Source organism: Scatophagus argus, chromosome 7 (genome assembly GCF_020382885.2).
Source record: "Scatophagus argus isolate fScaArg1 chromosome 7, fScaArg1.pri, whole genome shotgun sequence".
Lineage (NCBI taxonomy): Eukaryota > Metazoa > Chordata > Actinopteri > Scatophagidae > Scatophagus > Scatophagus argus.
Genome location: NC_058499.1, coordinates 17,375,834 through 17,402,976, shown reverse-complemented (window position 1 = coordinate 17,402,976; position 27,143 = coordinate 17,375,834). Strand labels below are relative to the sequence as shown.

General features: G+C 41.8%; 2 protein-coding genes across 8 annotated transcripts in view; one reads left to right on the top strand and one right to left on the bottom strand.

Annotated features, from left to right (window-relative positions):
• Positions 1 to 8,569, top strand: part of osbpl5 (oxysterol binding protein-like 5) — a 42,647-nt gene extending 34,078 nt beyond the window's left edge. For all 7 annotated transcript variants that reach the window (XM_046393513.1, XM_046393518.1, XM_046393515.1 and 4 more), the window contains 13 exons: positions 448 to 632; positions 771 to 852; positions 2,290 to 2,388; positions 2,583 to 2,679; positions 2,864 to 2,962; positions 3,962 to 4,059; positions 4,226 to 4,315; positions 4,682 to 4,818; positions 5,049 to 5,228; positions 5,436 to 5,565; positions 5,830 to 5,944; positions 6,060 to 6,162; positions 6,764 to 8,569. In XM_046393513.1, the coding sequence (XP_046249469.1) occupies positions 448 to 632; positions 771 to 852; positions 2,290 to 2,388; positions 2,583 to 2,679; positions 2,864 to 2,962; positions 3,962 to 4,059; positions 4,226 to 4,315; positions 4,682 to 4,818; positions 5,049 to 5,228; positions 5,436 to 5,565; positions 5,830 to 5,944; positions 6,060 to 6,162; positions 6,764 to 6,899 (1,551 nt within the window). In that variant the 3' untranslated portion in view covers positions 6,900 to 8,569. The remainder of the gene's footprint in view (positions 1 to 447; positions 633 to 770; positions 853 to 2,289; positions 2,389 to 2,582; positions 2,680 to 2,863; positions 2,963 to 3,961; positions 4,060 to 4,225; positions 4,316 to 4,681; positions 4,819 to 5,048; positions 5,229 to 5,435; positions 5,566 to 5,829; positions 5,945 to 6,059; positions 6,163 to 6,763) is intronic.
• Positions 8,570 to 23,471: 14,902 nt separating this feature from the next.
• On the bottom strand, positions 23,472 to 24,566 carry phlda2 (pleckstrin homology-like domain, family A, member 2). The gene is made up of 2 exons (XM_046395185.1): positions 23,984 to 24,566; positions 23,472 to 23,833 (listed from the first exon to the last, which is right to left on the bottom strand). Exon 1 carries the CDS (start codon positions 24,438 to 24,440, stop codon positions 24,024 to 24,026), a length of 417 nt encoding a protein of 138 aa, XP_046251141.1. The 5' UTR covers positions 24,441 to 24,566; the 3' UTR covers positions 23,472 to 23,833; positions 23,984 to 24,023.
• Positions 24,567 to 27,143: the final 2,577 nt, after the last annotated feature.

Below are 27,143 nucleotides of genomic sequence, written 5' to 3'. Positions count from 1 at the left end.
GACAGTTCACCCTGAAATCAAAAACATATTTTCCCTCTTAGTGCTGTCTATCCGTCTGGACTATTTTGGTACGAGTTGTGAGTGGGGATGTCGGCTGTAGGGATGTCTGCCTTCTCTAGAATATAATGAAACTAGATTGCACCTCGCTTGTGATACTCAAAGTGTCAAAGAAAATACATTTGGAAAACTCAACAGCATCGTCTTTTTCTAAAAGTCATGAACTGGTTAATCAAGATTATCCACAGACCTTGTAAGCAGTTTCACATAACATTCAATTGCATTCTACCAGTTTACACCATTCAGAAGTGCTTGCTCTGGTTCACTCTTAATTAAAATATAAATGGTTGCCTTTGAGAAATTCTCTTTTTTGCTTATCTAAGTCGTCTCAGCTCAGAGCCACCACCATGACTATCTGCTGGCCCTGCTCATGTCTGTATGTGTTAGCAGGCTGGGGAGGCATCCCAGGTAGAGACTGTATCAGAGGAGAACAAGGGTCTGATCTGGGGCTTGCTGAAGCAGTTGCGGCCAGGCATGGACCTGTCCAAGGTGGTGCTGCCCACCTTCATCTTGGAACCACGCTCTTTCCTCGACAAGCTGTCTGACTACTACTACCATGCTGATCTGCTCTCACAGTCAGTAACTTATGTGTGACCTTAATGTGTTTGTATGTGCACATTTAGTGTAAAGTTAAATGAATACTGGTATTGTTATCTGCCTCCTTTCCTTGTCATAATTGTGTCTTGTCTCCTTAACCATCTTTCTTGCCACAGAGCTGCTTTGGAGGAGAGTGCATACGGTCGGATCAAGCAGGTGTTAAGATGGTACTTGTCTGGCTTCTACAAGAAACCCAAGGTAAAATTTTGTTCCCTACTATACCAGATGGCTTGCTGCAATCACAGTGGCAGGAATATAAGGCAACCTTCATTATGATATTTTTAAGATATTTTTAAACAGAATGGGAATTGAGAAATAGTTCCAGTTGAGAAGTGGTTTCAAATCATCCAGTCCATTGGAATCATATGCCTCTGATTTTATCGATTCTTTTTATCAGTGCAGGGCATGATTTTCTGTAGTTATGCACTACAAAACAGTGACACTGGCAGAATTGATAATAGCATCGGTACCTGTAAAATCTTATCAGTTCCCTTAGATCCCTTAGTTATACCATATTTACCTCCATTCAAAGTAGTTTTACATTAGAAAAATACATTTAATAAGTAAAACAAACGCTAACAAATTTATATATATTATATATATATTTTATCATCACTATGTGTGAAATGGGCGCATGATTGTTATAATAATATAATAATAACATGAAGGAAGCCCAGGCTCTCACAAATTAACTGCAGCACTTTATTTTCTGCAGTTATTTTCTTGAGTTAAACCTACCCTACTAAGGTTCATCGTGATTTGCCTCCATAATGATTTATGTTTTTTCACTGGCTTGTCTGTCCTCTTCACCCCTTGCTATATTCTTCTCTTTCTTCATTTGTGCCGTCACTTTACATTCCACGTCCACAGTGTTGTGCAGCATAAATATTGGTTAGTGGTCTTTTCAAAGCTTTCAGCTGAATAGCTCTATTAATGAGCATTCCTCCTTGTTTTTTTCAGTTGCATTTTCCCACACACTGAAGTGGTTGTTTTGGTGGCCACTGGAAAGTGTTAGCACTTGTTCCTTTAGGGCTCACCATCTTCGTATGTGACATTCTGGGACACTGCATTTGTTTGACTGCTTGACAAATGACTCTGTTCTTTATCTGTTTCTGCAGTAAAAACATCAGAAAAAACTTCCAATTTGTTTTATCTGGTTTTAAGTTTATTTCTTCAGTGGCAGCAAAATACCCAACATGGGCCAGCAGATAACACCTGTAGATTAAACTGGGCTTACTCAGCACTCTTTGGGCTGACTACCACTAAGTGAGTCACTGGAGATGAACGGGTAGAAACTTGATGACATGTACCGTTTGCCTGCAGTGTCGTGCATTATTTCCAACTGAATGAAAGAGTCCAGACAAGTGGTAACATGTTCCATGGTGATGCTTGTTACCCATCATTTAAATCTCACGCCGGTTTGGCCCAGTGATCATCTGCAATGTAATCGGTCCTCAGCAGCAGGTGTTTCTTTAAGTGCTAATAACCTATAATCTTATGCAACTATTTCCCCATTTGACTGAAAAGAGAATAACTGTTTGTGTCGAGGTCTATACCATAAATTAGATATAACCGTTTGTGTCAAAAGATGCTTTGAGTGACACCAACATTGCTGTTTGTGTTTGCATTTTCCAGGGTCTGAAGAAACCTTACAATCCAATCCTGGGGGAAACGTTTCGCTGCTGCTGGCTTCATCCTAAAACTGACAGCTGCACTTTTTACATAGCTGAACAGGTTAAACCAGCCTCATAACTAGAATGTTTAGATGCACAGGACACAATTCATCCCCTGTGAAATATTTTGCACAACTGAGCAAGCACACAGAGTACACAAATGTGAAATGCAGCAAGTGCAAAATTAAAGCGTGCCAAAGGGCTGACGTCTTTCTCTCTCTCTTTCTCTCTCTCTCTCTCCCCTCCCTCTGTCAGGTGTCCCACCATCCGCCCATCTCTGCCTTTTATGTCTGCAATAGAAAGGATGGTTTTTCAATCAGTGGGAGCATCCTGGCAAAGTCCAAGTTCTATGGTATGCAGCATACTACAATAGGGAGTCTGTCATCACTATCCTTGCATGTTGAGATAAAATTCTACTCTTGCATTGAGCCACATTAAATGTCTGTATAACCCTTTTGAAGAGGATATACGAGGAAAAGCAATACTTGTGTTTTTAATCAAGCATTCCTCCGCCCTGCATTCCTCTGCTGTTTTAGGTAACTCTCTGTCAGCCATTCTGGATGGCAAAGCCAGGTTGCTATTCTTGAGCAGGGGCGAGGAGTATATCATCACCATGCCCTACGCTCACTGCAAAGGTAAGAGATGAACAATAAATGTTCATGGCCGAGTTAATTAAACTGTTTGTGTTCCTTGTTGCTACGTTAATATTGGTAATAAGGTTTCCATGATCTCCTTAGTACTTCAGTATCCGTTTAGGGAAAGAAACCTGTTGTGTAGAGATTTTTATTGTCATACATTGATTACACTCTTACACAAACTTCATGTAGGAAAATTGATTTAGTTTGCATGGACCGTCGTTTGTCCAACGTGCATCAACAGATGAAACAATCCAACCTGACTGCTCTCGTTTGACTTGTGCTATACAAGATTAAATGTGAGTCAAATCACTTTTTTAAGCATCAAGTCTATTTTCTTCCTTTTTGCACATTTAACTACACTGGTTGTTGAGTGCTGTCCAACTGTGGGTGCATAATGTGCTCTACTCATCCTGTGTATTAGTATTAATTATTATTAGTATTATTATTAAATTAGTATTAGCATTAAAGTATTATTATGCTTCATGTTTGGTCCCCGCGTTCGTTTTTCCCATCTGGATGATTTTAGTTTGTGTTTCCTGCCTCACTGTCACTACTTGAATGAACAAGCACAGCTACAGTACAGCACATTACCACACAAACTCATTTATCATGGATACAAATATTGTGACAACTCGTGTGTGGGCTGATACTTTTCCAGCCATCTGTCATAGCCAATATGTCTGAGCTTCTGTAAATCATACTGTGCTCTGCTCTGCACATGAAATCTCACATGGCAAAAATGAGAGATGGATGATGGGTGCAGTCTGAGCTAGCTCGAGTTTCTGTTTGTTCTTAGAGTATATGTTGATGTGATGTAAATTACCATCTTTATCTTGTCATACAGTCCATTCAAGGAACGCACTCACTGCGAGTACCTCAATCATAAATTATACTTTTAGCCAATTTATATCTGGGTTTTTAGCAGGATCACCTACATTGTATTCATTGATGCACCGTGGATGTGATGCTGTAATACTGTATGTGCCCCTCCTGTAGGTATCCTGTATGGTACTATGACACTAGAACTGGGTGGGAAGGTTACCATTGAGTGTGAGAAAACCAAATGTTTCTCAGAGCTGGAGTTCAAACTCAAGGTATATTTTGAAAGTTAACGATTTTTAAAGTTTACATCAGTAATGTTTTTAACTGTGCTTTGACCACTTATTATTTTCTTGCGCGATTCAAGTTCCATGACATTGATACTTGTGCATTCTGCGGATAACAGCAGTACAGGTGTGACACTGTCTCTGCTCACTGCAGCCTTTCCTTGGAGGCTCCTGCTCTGTGAATCAGATCAGTGGGAAGATCTCTGTAGGAGAGGAAGTGGTGGCCACTGTTGATGGACACTGGGTGAGAACTTTGGGCTATTTTATCGTTTTACCCTCCGTGGCACTTTTAAGTTTATCTGTCAGCCTCCCTCTCTGCCGTTTGGTATTAACTAATCCTCTGTAATAATTACAAAACAAAACAGATAATTAGAGATTTGGGAGAAGCAGAGAAAGAGAGTGAGTAGACAACCCCAGTAATAGGGCTCTCATAATGGGCTGAGGAAAAAGTAAGAAAGTGTTCAAGTTTAAAGTTTAAAAAAGTTTTAAAAAAGTTACATTTTTTTAGAGTTGCATCCCTGTGAAGGAGACGAAATATTTGAGAGTTCTGTGTAAAGATTTGCTTTGAATGATGGGACTGAATGTTTTGTTGCCTCGTTGTTGTTATCAGGACAGTGAAGTGTTCATTCATGAGAAACGCTCTGGACAGCAGGAGACTTTGTGGAACCCGAGCCCAGACATTCGCAGCAACCGCCTCAAGAGACAAGTGGTCCAAATAGACCAGCAGGGAGAGTTTGAGTCTGAAAGGTAAACCGCGCAAGCTTTTTTCATGTCACCTATACGTGTCAGTACACTTTACTTGAGGGTAGTTAATTGGAGGAAACTGGATAAAAACATTTTTGCACAGCATGTGTTTTTCCATGTAAAACAGACGTAATTAATAACATTAATGCAGTTAGTAGCTACACCTCAATGACATTTACAAGTACAACGTGGTTGCCCCTAATGTTCATGCAATTTTCTTATGCTCCTGTCAGACTGTGGCAACATGTGACCAGCGCCATCATGGATCGGGACCAGCTTCGGGCCACCCAGGAGAAGTTTGTGCTGGAGGAAGCCCAGCGGAAAGAGGCCAGGGAGAGAGGAGACAAAACTTGGATCCCACGACTATTCCACCTGGACCCCGTCACCTCAGAGTGGACCTACAGACACATGGAGTATGAACACACACTCACATCAAGCAAACACAGGAGGTGGCACACACTTCTGTTTTTGTAGCTTAGATTTTATTTCAGTATAACAGGGGTTAAGTTGTTGATAAATGGGAAAAAAATGGAAATATTGATGATGATGTTGAGAAAATGATAATGTTCAGATTTAAATTATACTGTGTCCTCAGCTGAATTTATTGTCCCGTTTGTCAGCCTGCAGCCATGGGACCCTGACTGCTGTCTGGTTCAGTTTGAGAAGGATGGAGTGATTCAGACGCATGTGAAAAGCCAGAGGCAACATAATGGACTCTCCTACAGCCACAGCTGGGCCAGCCAGCAGAAGGTTAGCTAGACCAATCACACACTTCCATACTAGATTGATAGATTATTGACAGGTATGTCTTTTACATTTGGTCAAAATTTTTTATTTATCTTTTATTTATTTATCTTTATCTTTTTTTTTAGTTGTTAATTGCTGCAGTGGCGCGCAGACAGCTAAACCTCTTTTGTTGAACCATTAGTATGTTGCGTCTAGCAGCTAGCACAGTCATTTTGTCTACAGTGACATTTGAATTACTTACGTTAAGACTCTTGTGTCTCCATGCAGGCTGAGGTGAATGGAAAACGCAGGAAAGCCAGTAGTCAGCCGTCCAGCTGCAGCCAGAACACTGAGAGCAGCAGCACCACACCAGAACCCACACACGAGTCTTCAGACAATGAAGGTGAGGTACACACACACACACACACACACACACACACACACACTCACTCAACAGAAAAAGATAAATCCAAAATTGTGTTTCTTAGCTTTTATGTTCTCACCTGTCATGTGCCCAGGGTTCTCAAATCAGTGTGCACGGTGCAGTAAAGAGGTAAAGGACATCGCCCTGATGGAGGCCTCCCTTACATCCATACAGAAGACACAGCAAGACATCCAGAGGTGAAACAAAAGCACTGACCCACTCATTTGTGGAGGAAGTTAGATGACAATGTCTTCACATGTACTTTGAATATGTTAACTCTTGTTAAAAGTTACAACTTTGACTAGTCAACTAGTCTGAAAGTAAGAAAACGGAGCATGATGTAATCTATAAGGTTAAACAGTATGAAATAAAATGTGAGGTTTATAAGAACTGAAACAATCACATTGTTCAGTAACATCTAAGACACAACATTTAACATAAGTAATGGATGCTCTTTTTTTGCAAACACCTATTTGACAAGGAAGACAAAATGTGTACTGTAGCAGCTAAGTTTTAACTTAAAGCCGGTGAGGGGCTGCGAAGGTTGAGTCTGGTGAGATTTTGAGATATTCAAAACGAGAATTAGAAACTTGCACATTCATATCCATTATTGGATGAATATAAAATGAGGTTTTTAACATCTGTAATAATAATAATAATAATACCCATAATCATTTTCAATCAGTGTGAGTTTTAGAAAATCATTTTGTATTGTATTGTGATAATTTTACATTATTTGTACTCAATTCCTTCTACTATTATTAAACATTTAAACATGGCCCTTCCCTCTTTCCGTAGGAACCTAGTCGCTCTGAGTCAGCAGCTGGCTCGTCAGAGGGCGACAGATGACGGCATGTCGTTAACAGGCCGCCACTGTCTCATCCTGTGTGTTCTGCTCCTATCACAGCTCCTCCTCAACTATGTCTTCACCTGAGCCCTGCTCCTTGGGAGGGGTGGAGGCAGGGCGCAGGAGTTTCCCTCCAGCACTGATCTGACATTAGGTCCCTCTAAAAAGCACAGACTCTAATCAGCCGACGAGGGCCTCAGATCAGTGTTAGAAGGGCAACTTTGCCCCTTTTTGTGTCTTCTGAAAGGGGAGGAGAATGGACTTTATAGCAATAAACACAGCCACAGCCACCGCCTGTCAGTCATCTGCAGAGAGGAACAGCACCCCCTAGTGTAGCCAGACTGAAACAGCACCGGCACCCACGCACTTTGGACAGGAAAGAAAGGATGAGGGACAAGCACTACTTAAAAAGATTTTGGATGATAAAGATAAAGGGTATGATGGAGAATGATTCTGCAAAAAGAAACGACAGAGAGGATGTTTCACCATTCCTTAGTGTCTTTTTATATTGCTCTGCAATACTGTCTGTCTGTCTGTTAGTGTGCCTGTATGTGTGTTATTCGTACCTACAGTTCAGTAGGCCCTATGGGCGCAGGCAGATCACCGCTTGGACTTCTCCGACTTCCCTTCCACTCCAGATTTTTGGGCCTTAACGCTAAAGCCAAAAAGAAGAAGAAAAACACAACGCAGACAAACAAAGAAGGAGTATCTTCCAACAGTGCAATTCTGTGTATTTTATATTGATGTGTGCTCAAATACACTCTGTTTCATCTTTTAATGATGACAATTTTACCAAAACAGTATTTATAATCCGAAAGGACAAAGACTACTTGTTTACAGGGAGCACTGTGTGTGTGTGTGTGTGTGTGTGTGTGTGTGTGTGTGTGTAGGAAGGAAGGATATTGAGACTGAGGCAGGGCAGGCAGCCAAACAGTGTCTTTGTACTTCTGTGCCTGTAGTGCTGTAACAGAAGGAGTAATAGCATAGCACTGCTGTGGTCCAGACCATGACACTAGTGTGTACAATCAATTACACAGAGAAACAGCGTGTGGAGGAAGAAAGAACGAATGCAAATAAACAAGAAAACAAGTGTATATCTTGGCCTATTGAAGGGGTTTGTGTGTGCATCTTGATCCACACCATGTTCAAGTGACTATTATAAGATGTAAACATTTAGCAATGAGTTGTTTTGTTTTTCTTTTAATCAGTTTGTACATATATATCTTTGTCTGTTTGTGTTTCAGAAAGGGATTTCAGAATGTATTTATTGGGTGATTAACCTTGACTTTCCTAATCTAATCCAGTTTGGAGGATGGAGACCAGAGGTGACAATCGCTCTCACAGGGTTGTGTGGGTTTGTCATATTTGTTTGTGTGTGTTTGTGAGCGTGTGAAAGAGAGAGAGGGAGGGAGCACATTTGTGCTAGAAAGCCATTACGATTGTCCTATACAAAGCCGGGTCTGTGATCTCGGCTTTGACTGTTGCATTTCAGTCTCGGTTGCCAGTACTGATCTACCCAATGGGAGAGACTCGGGGAGCACAAAGAAGGAAGTCGACTCTTTGAATGCTTTTATTTACACCTTAAGTTCTCTATTCTTTTCATTATTTTCCTGTTTTCTACTCTGCTGCCATGTTGTTGGAATTCTACATGCCAGATATTTTTATCATATGGACCTACAGGAGAACATGATGTTGCCCAATGTTTTCATTCATACCTGTTGTATGCTGTAGCACTACAGTAAAACATTTTAACCCTGCCACTGCCTTTGACTCTTTTTAATTTCTTTATGAGAGAAAATTATGTCCACTGGTTTACAAGATGTTTACAGACGAGAATTGTTTCATCTGTAATTCAAATAATCTCCACCAGAGGGAGATGTTGATTTGGGTAAAATAATCTGTATAACCAAACTGCAGCAGTCAGAGTGAGTGCTCCTCTGGGCGTTGGATTCAAATATAATAAATAAAACCTTGACTTAAGTTTAACAACAGGTGGTGGATCCTTTGATCCTTTGCAAGACTTAATGCGTGTGGCAACGTTTTAGTGCAAACTACGTGAGAACTGAGACGAGTGGTTGACGCTGGCTGCAGAGGCCTCTCATTGGCCTTAGAGTTGAACCTGAGCAGGTGAAAATCTCAGTAGACACCACATGGATCAACATCTCTGCCACACACAGATTTAAGCCCTCACAAGGGAGCCCAGACTGCGTCTCCCAACAATGTGTGAAGAGTGACTGATGTTCAAATACTGTTCATGTGCAGTCGGCTACTCTACTTGTGTTTTACATATAAGGAAAAGTACCGTATTAATGACCAGGAAGATGAGCTTATTTCTTTAAGAACAATCTCAAGTTACCAAGGTAGTTTTTAAAAGATAGCAAAATAATGTTCACAGGAGGGGGTGGGTTGTTGGGTAGGTGGTAGGGGTTCAGTTTTCTCAGATTAACCACAAATTAATTTCTTGTGTTGTAGTTAACAACCTGTCAGTTGCTCTCGCCTCTACGTGAGACGATGTGAATGACGGCCCTGCAGAGTCTTGTTCCCATCCACTTTACGACAAAAGCCTTTGAAGTCTGATGAGGTGAATATCCGGCATTTTAAACTGTCAAGTATATCCTAGCGAAGATTAATCCACGCGGAATGTGTTTGTGGTTTAGTGTTTAAGGTACCTTACCTGGAGCCTTTCTGTATGACTCAAGTTGAACTGAACTCCCCTGTAACTGAAACGTTCGGTTGTTAGAAACTGTAAAGCCTGGGTTATAATGATACCCTGGACATTAATACAGCCTGTAGCAATGCCCCATTGTGTTGTAGATTTTTGTCTTAAAGTCACCATGAAAGAAAATGAATGCGTTGATAAATGGCTTCTATATATATGCCCTGACACTGCTTTCGTAAGCCTGTGAATATCTCATTAAAAGATGAAAGTTTCTGGGTCAAAAGTGTACTTTGTGTGCCAGGTACTTGCTATGACTGAATCCGATCAGATCAAAGTAACAGTACCTGTAAGATGGATCAAGAATGATAAGCTGCTTTCAAGGGTGTCCCAGTATGCAAGACAGTGTGGTAAGGTCAAGGACAGGCTGTCTAGAAAATGAGTTGGAGCACTGAAGCAGCAGAGTGGGCAGATTAGTAGCAGAGCAGAGATCCCACATGGTTTCTATTCTCCAGTTAGCTGTTTGAGTGGGTTCACACTGGACCATTGTGTCATCCAACTGTATGTGGGGGGCTGACGGAAGGAGCAACAGCCCAAATTAGGCCACAGCGGAGAGAGTGTGTGTGTCTTTGAGTGTGTTTATTTTCCAGGGAGTGAGCACTGCATCAAAAGAGGTTCCTTTCATTCACACAATGTGTGTCATGGAGTTTGTCAGTGTTTCCCTGCTCTGGGTGCCTCTTTGTCTCCATGTGTGTCGGTGCATGTTCACATCTCCTGGCTCTGGATGAGCGAGGGCTGTAAACTGTGCTCAGATACCCACACACTGCCAGCATCAACAAACACACCGAAAGGAATATTCAAACAACACCAAGTCGCATGGAAGCAGAGGAATATGACCTCAACCAGACTAAAATCACTTCTTGTCTCATTCATTGGTTCAAGTGTTTTCATATGTCCCGAAAAAAAAAATGTCATTGCTGAAGATTTAAAGGAACAGTTTGGCATTTTGAGGAATATGATTAATACAATTGATAAGCACAAAAACAAAATCCACCTACCTGCACTTCTAAAGCGCAAGAACACATTACATCATCTATTTTATAATCCATACAAAAACTGAAGTCTGAAACAACCAACTGCAAGGCAAGCAGTAAACTAGAAGCAACACAAACCCCTCATGAAAGTCCAAATGAATGTTTTTACCTTAGCTTTGTGCAAATTCAAAACAAGAGATAGAATATGTTAATTAATAAACTTTAGTTAGGTTTCCCTATATTTCAAGTCTTTAGGCTAAGCTACTTGACACTACTTGACACCCCATTATACCCAAACACTCCAAAGAACCGCTGCTCCAAATACAGCCACAACATACAAATGTGTTTAAAAATACAAAACTCTTGACAAAAAGGTGAATGCATGTAATTCCGAAAATGTTAAATTACAGTGTTCCTTTAAATTTACAACATTGACTAACATGACTCAGCAGATCATATTATGTAATAGAAATGATTAATTTTTTCTATAATGTATTGAAGTTTCTTTTGAGGAATGATTTGGAGTTGCTCATTTATTCTTTAACTTTTAGAATCAATGAGCCATACTCAAACAAAATAATCCTTTTATTCTCTGTCAGGGATCCATGTCCTCCCCACCCTCTCCTCTGTATTTCCTCCCCAGGTAAGGGAGCGAGACGCCAGCTGCACCGAGGTGTGTCCTGCTTGTCTTGGCTGAAGAGCAGCAGGAGTCAGGTCGGATGTTTGCTCTGTGGGTTGCTGCTGTGCTGCTGCAGCCCAGGCCCGTCCCAAACAGACAAGAGGGAGGGAGAGACGGTTGACTTGTCTGGACTTGCCTGTCAGAGAGCAGAGGAGAAGACGGAGAACAGAGGGAGGGAGTCTGGCAGTCTGGTGCTGCCCGAGGCTGAGTGTGTGTCATATCTCTGTTTCTTTGCTGCACGAGATCACATGCTGTCAGGCTAACTAACCAGTAAATCACTGCTGAGATCTTAACAAAAAGTGCTGTTATGTAGTGAACTCTGCTTCCGGCAACTCTTTGTCAGGCTTTGACATTGGTGGAAAGTACATACAGTAACTAAAGTAAAGAACTTCATCAGTGTTTCATTTTGTTTAATTTGTCCTGGAGGTGTCAACCATATGGCACAATGATGATGGTGGAGAGTGAGCGATTCTGCTGTTTGAACTGTCATGAACTGTTATGCTGTGATATTTTAAATCAGAACTGCGTTTGACTTGTCAGCGGGGGTTGGGGTGGGCTTATTGTTTAAGTCAAATCACATCTGATTGATGTTTTTCCATTTGATTTTAATCTTGTCTTAACTGTGTGTCAGAGATGGTGCTCTGAACCATCATCGGTAGTTCATTGTTCTGTATAGGATAAAATAACTTTGCATAATTTACTATTTGAGTCTGACCATCTCCATGAAGAGATAATGAAAGCAAACTCAAACCTTTTCCTCCTACTCGTTAAACTTGGCCTTTGATGATTCAAAGGATGAAGCAGTACAAAAGAGAACCTCTTTAAGGCGAGTGCGGATTTGTTGGGCTGGCTGTAGCAAAGCCCTGCATGTCTGCTGCCGTGCCATCCACCCACAGCCGATGATGTAATTACGGGGAAAAGAATCTGGGGTGGTCCTCTTGTGCAGGCAGGTAGACGTGACCTGTTAAAACACTGATGAGTGTTGGGGGAGGATTCATGGAGGATCTTCTTCTTTCACCACCAAGGACACGACATTTTCATCCACGAAAAATGCAGCGTGTCAGATGCGGTGAGGCGTGATCATAAACAGTTTCCCACTAAGTTCTAATGTAAGAAAATCACTACCAACCAGCAATTACATAACTTTCAAATGCAGTCATTACCACTTGTAGCTACAGTGTAAGGCTATGATTTGCCGCCATGGCGCGGGCACTGCTTGCCTGTCGGGTTTCCAACTAGCTGCTGCTCTTGTCGAGTCTTGTCCGGAGCTCACTCAGCAAGTCCCGCAGAGTTACGAGACAAACACACACTCGCTTACGGGAGATACATCCCTACACACCCATCACCACCTCACTCTTAAAGTCTTTGTGAAATATAGGCCATAATGTCCTGTCTGTTCAAACATAAAAAGAGACTGTACAGTGTGTTACGCTGAGAGGACAGAGGAATCAATCATTTTTACCACTTGTCTCAAACATTAATGAACTGTGGTGTCACCGGCGGAGTGACCTCTGACCTACGCAACATAATGTGCAATTCTGCAGCCACATGAGGATGTATGGGATCTAAATGTATGTACGTATGAAAGATGGCTCCAACGTTGTGTTTGTGTTTGATCCTGTCCCTCCGCGTGTCTTAAAGCTACTGTTTACTGATCTTGATTTCCTGCTTCTCGTTTCAGTAGTGGTCAGTTGCTGTAGGTCAGGAAGGTGTGATTGGCTGCTGTTCCTCTGATTTGCTATGCAAGTCTTTTCTTCTCTTCTCTTTCCATCCCTCACTCAAACAGTTGCTCATGATCTAATAAACAAGAGAGTGAAAGCTGTGACACGAGGTCACAGCTGGTGTGTATACGTGTGTGTGTTTGTGTGTGTGTGCGTGTGTGTGTTTGAAATCCTATACAGACATCATACACTACATGCTACCAGGATCACAGTCGGCATTAACACTGAGATGTGACATGAGGGAGCTTGTTGCCAACAGGTTGTTGTTGTTGTGTCTCTGGGTCAAATTTCCACATTGAACACAACAGTATGAAAGCTGGAAAAAAACAACATTAAAATAACAGACTCTCCACAAACACCAAAGATCTTTGTTGATAATTAGTTAATTTCTTAAGGAGTTTACAGAAATCTGAATCTGTTCAGCCACACACACACACATTTCACAGTGTGTGCAGCAGCTCACTGTGGAAAAATAATAAATTGTATTGCACTTACACAAAATACAGACAAGTACACACTGTTCATTCACCCTTCAGATATTCTACAGTAGAAGTCTTTGTCACAGGGGCCACATCCTCTGTGGTGAGATCCTGACCCTAGTTAGAGAGACAAGAAGTGTGTGTGAGCACTGTTGTCGATGTGTGTGCGCTCCGCATGTAGCCTGCCCACTCAGCTCTTCCATCCATAGGCCCAGATTCCAGTGGACCTCCCTGCTCGGGTGTTGGGGTTGGAGAGCAGGCTTTGAAGAGGGCTCCAGTGACTCATTACCCAACAATTCACCCACCCTTCATGTCCTTTACGTCCCCCAACCATCTCCATCCTCGCCCCAGCCCCTGCCCCTTGTCCTCTGGCACAGGCGGCCGACACACAACTCCCTGCACACTCACACACAAACGCACACACAGACAAACATGTTGATCACTGAGAAAAGAGATTCTGTTTCATTGGAACAGGGATTGTGAGGACTGAGCCGCTGTGAAAGACTCCTCTGTGTGTGTGTGTGTGTGTGTGTGTGTGTGTGTGTGTGTAGCTGTAGTGTATGTCAGTGTGCAGGCGTACATGCACGGTCACCGCAGTAGCTCAGTTTTAGCAGCATATGGAATGGGTTTTATCAGACAAGGTCTCAGTTTCCATATGTAATGTTCCAACCTTTCATGTATAAACCTGACATCCTAATCTCTGCCTCCATCGCTCCTGCTGGAGTAATTATCTTCATGCTTCCTTGGGGGTTGTGTAAACCTACTCCACAAGCTCCTGTTCCCACAGCTCACCCTGGTTGTACCTCCACCCTTAACTGGTGTGAACACACATCTGGGTGCCTCGTGGGGACAAAACCAGACATCTGCGCCCATGTTTTAGCAATTGGTCTGGGAGATGCGTATGTTTTTAACATACTGCTGGGTGTCTGTATGCAGCATGTTCATTAAAGATGACATCCACAGGAGGTGACATCATTTGGCCTTCCTGTCTAGAGCACAAAGAGCAAAATTACATTTTGAAATACATACCGACTCACATTAGAAAAGTTTGCATTCATGAGAAATTATTTCCATTAAACATAAATGTATTCCATTTTGAAATAAGTATGAACTGTAATATGAAACCCCTGGCTCACAGTCTGTGCCCAGTTTTCAGACTTATTCAATGTGAACGGTGAAACAGGGTGGAGAATGAATGCAGAATACATGGGAGCAGAATGTCACATTTTGTGACTTATGGTGCTTTTAAACCTTTTCTTTACAGCCAGTGCTTGCACACATTTCTTCACCTCAGTCAAAACTAAAGCCAGTTTTGCATGTTTTTAAAAAAAGTCAATAAATGTGAAAAGTCAAGATGGCAGGATAACTGTTTGGTATAAGTAAGAATGAGAAAGATTAAGGAACCTTTTAATGGATGAGGTCCCAGATTTCTATAGATCCGACTGAAGTGTTGTGTTTACATTGTTGAAGTGTGCTTGTGCTGTATTTTAAGTGTGCTGTCTAATATGATTAATGCTGACCTCCAATACAACCATAGCCTGTTTGGCCAAAGGTTTCCACTGTGCTCAGTGTCAGGGCAGCATGTGGACAGAGAGGACCATTGTGAATCTTCCTGCTCCTTGGGAAAGACCCTTGAGCCATGACAAACAGGATTTCCTCTTACTTCAGTCCTTAGTTTCCACATGTCCTTCTTCTATAGAAGATAGTAATCAGTGATACAGATATAGTAATCAGTGATGTATCAGTTTTGTGTTTTCAACTTGTCGTTCTGCCTACAGCCTCCTGCCTTTCATTCGGTCATGTGTCCATTCATAGATCAACCCACACAGGCCCCTGGACGGCTGCTGAGAGATCACCTCACCTCACCTCAACAAAGGTATGCAGAGTCGGAAACACAAGCCTACACCCCGATCAGCAGTGTTTTAACACCCTCTGATGTGTCTCTGAACAATACACCCCTGTTGTGTCCTGCTATGATTGATGGGGACATTTGTTGCTGGGTCAATACCACACTGCTGAAGTGATCATGGAGCTGGAGCCAAGCAGCAAAACAATACACAGAATCTGGGACTACAGGAATGCATTGTGTGAGAATCTGTACTCTTATAAAGGGACTTTCCAGCCTCCCCGGCCTGCTCCTTGTAGTCCGATCACACTGAGAAATACATTTACAGACAGACATCCTCCTTAATTTCCCTGTTGTACAGCATAGGATTTTACTAAACAAAGGTACAGTGCATGATAGTTAGAACTATATATTTTTTGACAAAAGCAATTTACTGCACTCTAAACCCTGAATGATTCGCAAACAAAATGCCACAACTCAAACCAACCACTTGACTCATGACTCTTAACTGCTAATTCTTCTGCAAAATTTCATTTTATCAAATTATCTATTGGTGAGATTGTCTTCATCATGTGTGATTTATTTACTCCTGTCAAACCATTCCTTAAAAGTAAAGCCAGAGTGAAAGACGAATCATTTAGGGAATCATTAGATGAATATCATTTAGCAGACTGTTTGTGCAGGGTGCAGTATTCCTGTTGAGTTACCGGTTGATTAGTTTGAAGCTAATATGTTGTTGGCTTTGGTGTGGCATGGGGGAATTCCTGGATTGCTTTTTTTTTTTCTCTTGGCAAACTCCTCTTCCCCGACTCGTAATATTCTCTGTGCTGGAATTTTTCCTTTTCTCTTTATGTGCTCATTTATCTTTCTTTCTCTTTCATTTGCTTTCCTCTTGTGCAATATCAACGGTGAACTAATTTCTTCTCGTCCTGATAACGGCACCGCACCCGGGGTCATTATTACATGTTATTACAGCCATTCGTTTCACCTTTGATTTCATGTCAGGCGAAGTCGATCATGTTGCTGCCTTATTTGCAGCACAGAGAAACCTGATGTAACTTACTGTAACTTACATGACTGAAGATCAGCTGCTGTGAATTTATTAAGTGACACCTTGAAGAAATCATGTGGTTCTCATACAGTCTGACCAGTATTTTACCTTCAGATTTCCCACTCAGCTTCGGTTCGCTTTTCTCTTTTTTTTCTACCCATTTCTTGTTCTGTTGTTCTGTTAATCCCAAAAAGACACCTTTTGTGTATGTGTAAAAATATAAAAACTTCAACAAACTACTGCTGTTTGTTTTTCGCAGTCAAAATGAACATATATTCTGGAGGAAATGGGGGGGGCGGAATAATGTCCTTAATCAAAAATCTCATCTAAAGATTCAGGTTTATCACCATGCATGCTTGAAAATTCACACATGCGCGCGCACACACACACACACACTCTGCAGAGATGGTCAAAACAAGTGTTTAGTGATACAGAAAATGTGGAGGATTTGAAGTTCTGTGTGATTTTTTACATTACACTTGCAGCCTGGGAAATGTAATGTTATTGTAATCTGTTCTTGTTCGTCTCTTCACACACCCACTCAGGCAGGTGCTGGTAACTAAACCCCCCCCTCAGGAGCCCTGTTACAGTAGACTGTGATCAGACTCCGAACCCCAGCTGCTCTGCTTTAAGGCTCACAGCTCCATCATCAGCCGTGATCTAATCCACATGATCTGTTACTGACAAGTTAAAGGATAGATTCACCAAAATGAAATCACATACCACTAGTTGGATCGAGCCACACAGATAGATTGGGTCTTATTTGTTTTCCCATTCTGGTTTTGAGAATATTGTCTCTGACATTTCTTCCTCCACTCCAATACAGCACAACATGACAGAGGTGAATTGTATTACATCCGGTTAGCTCGCAGCATTGAAAAATGACTTTTAAACTTTAGAAGCAAAATGACTTTTCTCTTAACTCTTGATAACTCATGGAACATGTCAGCTTTCATATGGACTGTAAAAGGTATTTTTAATGAAAATGGTTGAGACTAAGGTCTTTAAAAAGATATGTTGGTTGTTGGATTTTACACCTAGCAGTGCTATCTCTACATAGCCACACATTCAGTCCACCATTTTGAACCTCAAACATCTCGACAACTATTGGATTGATGGTTACAGTTTTGTATACAAGCATGCACAGTGCCCACGGGATGTGTCCTCATCACCAGCAAGTCAGAGTTTTCACTTATTCTGTAAAATACCAAAGCATCTACCAGATGGCTTGGCGCAACATCGTGGACAGACATTTGTAGTACCAGCAATGAATCCTGGAGACTTTGGTGAACCTGACTTTGTTTGCAATTGCAATAATTTTTGTCAGAAAATGTTGACATTTCATCTAGGAAGTATCATTGTTTTCAAATTTTGAATCTGTCCACTGTTTTGGTTTATTCCCGTTCCATTAGCTGTATTGTGTTTAGTGCTAATTAGGAAATGTTAGTATGTTAACAAACTAAAACAAAGACGGTGAACATTATACCTGCTAAACATCTGCATGTTACTATACCAATTTAACTCAAATCGAAGCTGTGTCTACAGTACAACCTAACATGACTGTCAAGTCTTTCTTAGATCAAATGTGTTTTTTTAATGCAAACCTCAAACCTGGATAAACAGAAGCAAAATCATTAGTGTGATTATTTTCAGCTGATATATATATATATATATTTGTAATATATTCTATAAGTGTATTACTCAGAGCTGATTTTCTTTCTCTGTTGCAGGTTCAAGTTAATTCACAAGTAACAAATTGCAAGTCAAGCAGCACAAAGCAGTATCACAGCAGTTCATGAACTAGCAGTGTGTTTGCCACTAGTTCATGAATCAACACACTTTGTGCAGATGGGCTCAATTTATCCATTTATTTTGTGCAAGTCAGCACCAGTTAACGTAATAGTGCCACAAACTGCAATTCTCTGAATGACCACTTGAGGATGGCTGCAAAAGTGAGACAAACCTCATAAGATGAATCTTATTAAGGTGAATCTTATGGGGTTATGGGCCTCAAGGGTTAATGATGATGAATATTTCAGTATTTGTATAATGCACCACTTAACTTGAACAGATACAAAAGTGATATTCAGTCATAAGATAATGATAAAATAATGAAGGACAACTTAGTAATTACACAGCATTATGTATCACTATTTGGGGTGCACAGTACAATTTTGAAGTAGTCAGTAATGAATGAGAAGTTAATAGTTTTGTAGGTGTTCACAGGCTGATTCAGAGATTATTGGGAACCCCTCATGAAGATAATGGTCAGTATGATCAATACACAAATATTAATAAACCAATCATTGTCAATGACAATGTCATTTGAAAGCTGCCAACAGGCTGAGACATAATAATTATATCATCTGTGAGGTGATGCAGACACCTCACGCTGTCTTTTTAAGCATTTTTGATGATCAGTCAGCAAATATGTGAGGTCAAGACTTGAATGTTTTTTAAGTCTAGCTCAACTACAAGTCTAATGTCTATTCTATCTGATGCTAATCTCTGCGTTTCCTCCTTTCTCAGGGTGCACAGTGCACGTGGAGCTTCCTCGTCCTCAGCCGTCCGCCCCCTCGCTGCCTTGTAGACATTCCTGACAGCGCCTCCTCTCTCTGTCTGAGGCTTCACTCTGGACAGCTGGGTCTTAAGCAACATGATCTCCACTCAACAGTGCTGCCCCTGCTGACACTTTGTGTGTATATATACAGCATGTGTGTGTGGTTGCGTATATCCAATACACACGCATGTCTTAGACATGAGAGGTGCCACATTCATAAAATTCTAACTGAAAAACAGACCTACACAGAGAGAGGCTCCATCCATTTTTGGGAAAATATTGTCTTTCCCCAACGTATGCTGAGTTAATTTTGTTGTGATGTTTTTTAATGGATGTGGACTGGACATCGAAAGCTATTAGGCTGCATCAGGGGGAAGTCTTAGAAATAGAAAATGACAAGCTCACACTCTGCTGATGTTCTGTGAATCCTGATAAGATTTTTTAAAAAACTGTTGAATCTCGTCTGCTACTAGTAACAGGTTTGTGATTACGACAATCACAGCCAGAGAGTGGGAAGATCGACCTGAAGAGTGCTTTCCCTGTGACTCAGCAGAAAGAAATGGATGTTCAGAAAACAAACAATGTTGTCATGGATACAGACGACTGGGAGAATGACGCCTTTGTGGCTACGATGATGGGGGAACTTTGTGCATTTTATCAAGAAGATTTTATGCAAGACCAGAGCTGGGAATCAGATGACCTTTACACTTGGATGAAGGAATGATAAATGGGAAGCAGCAGTGAACCATGGAGAACTGGACTTCAGTCAAGCACTCAGATTCATTTTTCCTCTTTTACGTGCCAGTTTTAACTCTCAAGACGTTCACTTTGCGATAGAAAACCTTGTGACTCTATATTACCTCAGCCATGGCCTGCGGGTGTGTTGGTCTCTGCTGAGGTATGTGCTCAGGTATGCGCTCACCTGAGCTATGCGTCACAAAGTGAAAAACCTACAGAGGTGCTTTATAGTAACATAATCCTATGAATAGCATAGCTGTCTGCTTTTTTTTTTTATCAGCCTACTGCAATGTTTGAAGCTCATCAGGGAGACACATGACACAGATCTGGGAGGCTGTTAGTAATCAAACTATCTCCCAAGGCCTTGCTTAATGTCCTGGTATATCTGCTGCTGTTTGGTTCTAGGAGGTTTTTATTTACATGAAGTGCGAGTGTTGTGTCCTGCTGGCCTGCTTTACGTCACATTAGACTCTGATGGGAAGAGCGAGTGAGGAAATGACCCAACAGGTTTAAGTGAAACAAAATATCATTCCCCACATTATATTGACTTACAGGAAGCAGAGTGATGCCCTCACTGAGTGTGGGGGTGGGAGAGTGGGGAGATTGCACTGAGCCATTACGAATACCAGAGCCAACCTGGAAGTTAGGCTGTGAGGGGAAGTGGCCTTAACACGTCAAGTCGTGTTAGCAACCCTTCAAGTGTTATTACTCTTAAAATGTACTGACATACTCTGTGTGAGTTGTAAGGCCACACAAGGCAAGATTTTATATAGAACCAGAGTTGTCATCACAGCCTGAATCACAGCTTGTTCATATTTAGAGTCAGTTCCACCAACATCTGATTGATGTAAGCTTTGTTTCAAAGCCTCTCCCACATAGTCACTTTTTTGTTTTTATATCATCTAAAAACTATAAAATCTAAAGATATTTAGTCTTAAAATATCAGCCTGATTAAAATCAATGTAAATTACACCAAAATCCCTCAGTTCCCAGACACAATACTAAGGACATGACCTGACATGAGACCAACATGTGAAGGAATAGTTCACAACAAGATTATTTCTATTGAACTTTTTGTGTTTGCTCTGACTTTTCCAATCATTGCTATTGCCTCCACAAAAAAGCATAAAATCTCCATCATTTCTCCAATTACTCCTGTATTTTTCTATATTTTCCTTCCAGTAGAGAGCTCTGGTGGATTGGCTTATTTATTACTGTGAGGCATACTACACCAAAGAGAAGAGAATCTCAAAGAGCCACATGTGCGTATCAGTACAGATTAATGTCCTGAGACACTGCAGAGTTAAAACTGTTGAGGATGTGAGAGGAGTGTGTGTGGGAGTGCTGTGAGGTATCTCCAGATGACAAAATGGGAGTGAGACAAGTTCCTTCTGGCCTCCGACCTTCACCTCACAGCACCCTGCTCAGCTGTTACTCCACACACACACACACACACACACTGCCTCAGACTGTCAGCAGCACATCTTCTGTTTATGAGAAACGCCTCTGAATCTGACACTTTGTCCTGCTCGGTTTAAAAAGGGAAGATTCATTTAAGGTGTGGATATTGGTCATGGCCCTGCGCACTCACTCTCACGTCTTCTCTGTTTATTACATTTATACATGCCTCTAGAATGTAACAGTGCCTTCAGTGTTGCACAGCCATGCTTCATCCACATAATGACAGCCTATGGAACGATGACGCCAAGGCTACAAGTATGGCCTGAGTGTGTGCTAATGCTGCGTCAGAGGATGTTTATGCAGCCTTCAATCAGAGAGGAAGACACAGACTGTGTGTCTCTGTGGTGTGCATGTGTGTTGCGAAGTGCACAACCTGACATTTTGTGGCCATGCTTACATGTAGATTATGACGTCTTTTATCAGCCTCTTACAGCACTGCTCAGAGTCTTGTCGGTGCTTTTCAGGAGTTGCTTAAACAACAAGCACTTTTCTGCATGAAATTGTTTCGAAAAGAATAGCATGAACTAGTGAGATAAACCCCTGTGTGGCCCTTGGCTCGGGACCCAAAGGTGTGTATGTGTGTGAGATTAAAGTGGTGCCAATTTGTGAAGCAGTATTTTTAGAAAGGAGGCCCGTCCGCTCCGGTAATACTCCTCAGATCAGTCTAACCCTTTGATGCGTTCATTGTAGTGTGATCCTACTTCAAAGCTGCACACATGAGGACGGGATGGGACCAGGAGGGGGGAGACCCCAATATACACTTCATTACTGAGGACCCTGAGATCTGACTTTCTGTCACCTCTGACCTCTGGGTATTTGTGCTCATAACACACTTCCCCACCATAAGACCCACAGCCAGAGGTATTTATGACAAGGAGGACTTTGTGTCATTTATTATTTTTTCACTGGTTGCAGACTCTAAAATGTGAGAATGTTCTTCTTTGCTCTGTTTAATTCTTTTTTTTATTTTGTTTTATTCATCTTTCATTATATTTTTGTATAGTTTACTTTTTGTCCAACACCATTTTCAGGTATGCAGCTGATAGCAAGTTGACAAAATGTAAGCTAAACAAACAAATATAGTTACGTTTCCATCGCATGATTTGATACGTGCTGCCCAGTGTGTTTCTGAATTCTCCATTGCAATTCTCAGTTATCCATTTCAAAAGGAATGAACATCCTGCATGTCTTTTATGTGAGTGCTCTTTAAATAACTTTATAAATGCAGGTACCTGTAAAAAGGAAAATTGATATGTGGTATATTATGATGTTTAGTAATACTTTCCAAGGAATCCATCTCATACTCATTGTCCACTTGCCAGAATCTAACCTGACACTGTGGATCAAACTCAGACTGACATGTAACTTATGAGTCCAGCTTTGAGCGTAGCGCTCCTCTTTTTATTTTGCTTTTTTCTCTGAGTTTGAGCATTCCCAGAAACACTTGTATTTCATGCCACCGCATTGTATGTGTATGCACGCGAAGCACCTTGTAACTCTTATAAAAAAGTTTAAACATCTAATATTACGAGCCTCATTTCAATCATGACTGTAAGGCACAGTTCTGACTTCATCATAGACTGTGTATTTATAAACCTAACCAATGCCAGGTTTTAATGTTTGTATCTACTACAGACAAAAAACAACTGTAGGTGCATACATCTGACTTATATTAAATGTGCCCAACCAACATCTGGCTGCCACCAGTCTTGCATTATGCTATACAGCTCATTCGAAGTAGGAGTTTCACACCAACCTGCGTTTATTTATCTCCTTTACAGACCTTATGGTGTTTCCTGGGTGTGACTAAAGCCACTGGGTTTATAGCAGTGATTAAATAGGTGTGTACCTGGTGTCACACTATAGCCATTTAGTCATGATAAGAGGGCAGTAAAGTGAGCTTGCTGTGTCTCGTGGCTTCTGAGGAGGACACTTTAGATGAATGTCATCTGAACATCAGTTCGAAATCTGAATACCATCTAAAACCAACGTCAGGGTTTGTGAAGCTCATAGTCAGAAACACCAGATTTAAACATCACTTTTTACATACAGCTTTTCAGCACTTCATTTCCAGCGGTGTCTACCTTTAACCCACCACACCTCGGAAGCAGTTAAGGTGCGTTCAAGAGGCACCACTGAGTCTTTCAAGTATCCCGTGCTGCTGACTAAATCTGCCCGCGTATCAGTTATGACTCAAGCCACAAACCCTCCCAGTGATAATAAAAGTCACATTCCACCTGACAGCAGAGAGGAAAGGGACTTTCCTGTCCTACACTCCCTTTTTACTCTTGCATGTCTGGCATTTACTCAGAAATGCTGCTTCCGAAAGGTGTCCAAGTGACAGAGTATACCGCCGAGTCTAATGCTGTAATCAGACCTCGACACCAAACAGGGGAGTTTCTGGCTGAAGAAATGAAAACAAGTACAGAGAGTATTTAACGTTATGTCAAAAATGCACGAATATTTATTCAAATAAATACACACTCAGCACATACTGAAATCGTAAATAATTTAAACAAGACAAGCCGTTTACCAGTAACACCAGATCCTGGAAACAAATAAATTAACATCATGGTTTTAGGAGTCAATCCTCCCGGGAGAGCAAACTTGAAATAGTTTTGACTATTTGAGGGTTCAGTCCTGTGTGTGGAGCTTCTGATAATCTGTCTGTCGCTTTAGATCAGTTGTCCCCGACTCTCTCCGTGAGCTCAGTCCCGAACAATCCTTCATCTCTGGACCGGATGACCTCGTCCTCCTTTTGGTCCGCTTATTATTTCTGTATGGTCCACATTGACACTAGATTGAGATGCAAAAAAAAAAACAACAACAAAAACATGTCATTAGTTTCTAGATTGTCCGACTCTGTTCAGTTATGGTAATGTTTATTCTTACTCATATTGTGTGGTTATGTATCATGTCAGCGATATGTCATGGTGTCTCCCTCACCATATTAGGAGTGGTTATCTGTCAGAGTCGCTCCAGCGGCTCAGGGCGCCCTCGCCATGCGTCTCTCCTGCTGTCCGGGCGACGCGCTCTCGTTGTCCTGCCGCGTTTTAAAGTCCTGGATGGCCTTTCTGTTCTGATAATCAATCAGGGCCATGGTGATCACTGCATTCCAGCAGTTCTCCTCCCCGGAGCACCGGAAATCAATCTCCTTGTTGTCTGTGGTCACGATGGTGAAATAGACGAACTTGCCGGTGCGCTCCACGCAGTCCACCTTCTTGATGGACTGCAGTTTGAGCTCCTTGCCCTTGGAGCGCTTCTGCGTGTCGGCGTAAATGTTGAGGCTGTCCGTGGTCAGGACGCACGTCTTCCTCTTCCAGAACTGGAGCAGGTTGTCGCTCCTCTTCTCCAGCTCTCCCTCCTTGAGGACCTGGCAGATCTCCTCCGCTGACATTTTCATTGTTTATGGCTGGCAGGTTTGTGATCTCCCTGCTTTTCAGCTGCGCCGTCAGAGGAGCCAGTGGAAGCAGCTTCTCTACAAAGTTTTCGGTAATCCAGAGTGGCTTTGTGAATGAACCAAAGTAGCACAGGGCTTTTATAGTGCACTCTGGCCCGAGCCCTCCCCACTTGACGTCAGATGATTTGGGAATGCATCAACAGTTGCCCGTGGAGTAATTCAAAGCTGTGTGGGCGGAAGCTGTGGCGCAGGCAGGGGAGGGCAGAGGAAGTCCTAACGTGGACCTAATTACACCGCCAACATGTTAATTACTAATCCACATCCTGCTGCGGAGATTAGTCCAAATATTTGCCCACTCTGCAGTTGGTGATTCAGTCTAATAGGGTCAATTACCAGATGTGCGCTGGGTGAGCTGATCACACTGGGAAAATCACTCTGGCCCTGTAAAAAATGATGAAGATCATCAATCATTTCAGTGGAGATTTTGAATTCTCATATAAAGTTTATGATCCACACTTTTTCCTTGACGACCTGGTAATTCATTCACTTTAATTTCTTTCACTCTGCCAAGTAGGTGCTGTGTCACCCTGCTCCGTGGTGAATCTTTCAAAAGTTCCTTCAGACTAAACCTGTTTCATCTGAGTGGTGTTTTATACAAACTCTGCTATTCCTGTCTGTGGATGTCAAGCCACTGAAATTCATCCAAACAGCACAGTTTCCATTCGGTGGTCTGAGGATTCATCAGAACACACTGTTAAACATTTAAAGCTGGTTCAACATATAAATGTACTTTTCCCAATGAATTTTCTGTTAGTATTCTGTCATTTGGACACCTTGATTACCTGAAGCTAAATGTACACGGCACTGAGGTTAGATATTAAAAAACACAGTATGAGAGCAGAGACTTAACTTCATCGCAGTCTTCATTATGAAAACAAAGCTTTTTATGAAAAGAGACAACCACAACTTAAATCCCATCATCAGACTACGCAAAGCATCTTTTGGACTTGAAATGATGGGATGATTTAATTTGTTTCTCAGAGTTCAGTAAGGTAAAGTCTGAAGGAAAAGACCAGAAATGTTAGGTAGCATAGCCTTTAATAAAACATACTGACACAAAGCTGACAATTAGCTAATATGTGTATGTTTTACAGTGTTTATTGAGTTGAATAAATCAATAAAAAATAAAAGATCAGCTATATTAATATCCTGATTTTTAGCCACATGATTCTGCTGCAACCTGAGAATACACTGACCAACAAAGAAACCTATAATGGATGAATCAGATGCCCTTTGATGTAGTTGCATAGGTGTGCCTCTCAGCGATATCGCCCACACATCGGCCACTCCCAGGCTGTTCTCCTTCACCAGGGTCACTCGGTCAGTCACCTGACTGGCACCATCCTGGTTGTTCACGTCAGACAGACGGTAGCAGACTTTAGCTGTGTTTTGCTGCTCCTGCCCTGTGTGAATCAGCAGGACGAGGTGGTAAGACCGCCGATGTCAGTCCTGTCAGTCCTGCTGTGGGAGGATCATCAACCACACGAACACCTGACCGCAGTGTTCAGTTGTGATGCACCATCCAAGGTATATCAGTTGAGTGCACTGTGGTGAACATCAAGCACCCAATCAAGTCTCTCCTGTCTGCCTTGCTATCAGTCTTCTCTCACAGACATTCTGGAAGCATAAGTTTCTCCTCTGGAAGTGTTGTGAACTCTGACTCTCCTCAGCACAAACACCTGTTCTTCAGAGAGCTCTGGTATTTTTACAAAGTGGATTTTCACTTGGTATCTTCTTAAGTTAGACAGAATCAAGCATAAGACTTCATACATCAACACTACTACACTGACTTGTGACAGCACCAGAGATGTACCCACAGTGAATCACTTCAAACGCCGATGAGCAACCCCTGCACAAGTGCTGACATTGGAGAAGGATGTGGCGGCCAGTTTAATCCTCCCATCTCAAAGAAAAGGAACCCACACGTCAGGACCTACTCAAACAGCATGTCAGCTTCTGCTGAATGACGAGGTGGACCACCAGCCCTTTACCAGCTCCTTTGTTTCAGGGGTCTTTGTTGCCTGGCAGTATGCGTGTGTGCATGTGATACGTACATGTGTGCATATAGGGTTTATGTTTGAATGGATATTGCGGTGGAGACTCACAGACATGCCCAGGCAGTGAGTCAGCACGCTGCAGCGCCTTCCTTTGGAGGAGTTTGATTGCCAAAGGAGGGCCAGGTGTGCATGAGACAGAGTGTGTGCTCATGTGTGTGGATGAAGGAGCTGTGTCTATAGTGCATAAGAATCATTATTTATTTTCTCTTTAAAGAAGGCCGGTAAATAATGAATGCAATAATTGTGTTACTATAGTATTGATACATGTTTCTGAGAAAACTAACATGTAGAGAGTAGGTCCTAACAAACATATATCAGAAAATTATGATTCTTATTCAGGTGTCAGGTCCTCAGTTTTCTTTAAATTAAGTGTTTTGATCAACATGCAGCTGAAGCACTCTCAACTTTGCAGCACACACGGTGTGAGCGACTGCTGAGTTGCAACAGCTGCAGTCAACATCTCCTGGTTTTCCTTGTTTTTCAGGCTTGTGAGAGGGTACAAGTATTTCTGGAGGGAATCTGTCTGTGTGATGGATCTCAGGAGGTGTGTTGTGACAACCACCGGGGTCATGTCAGCACCCTCAGGTTC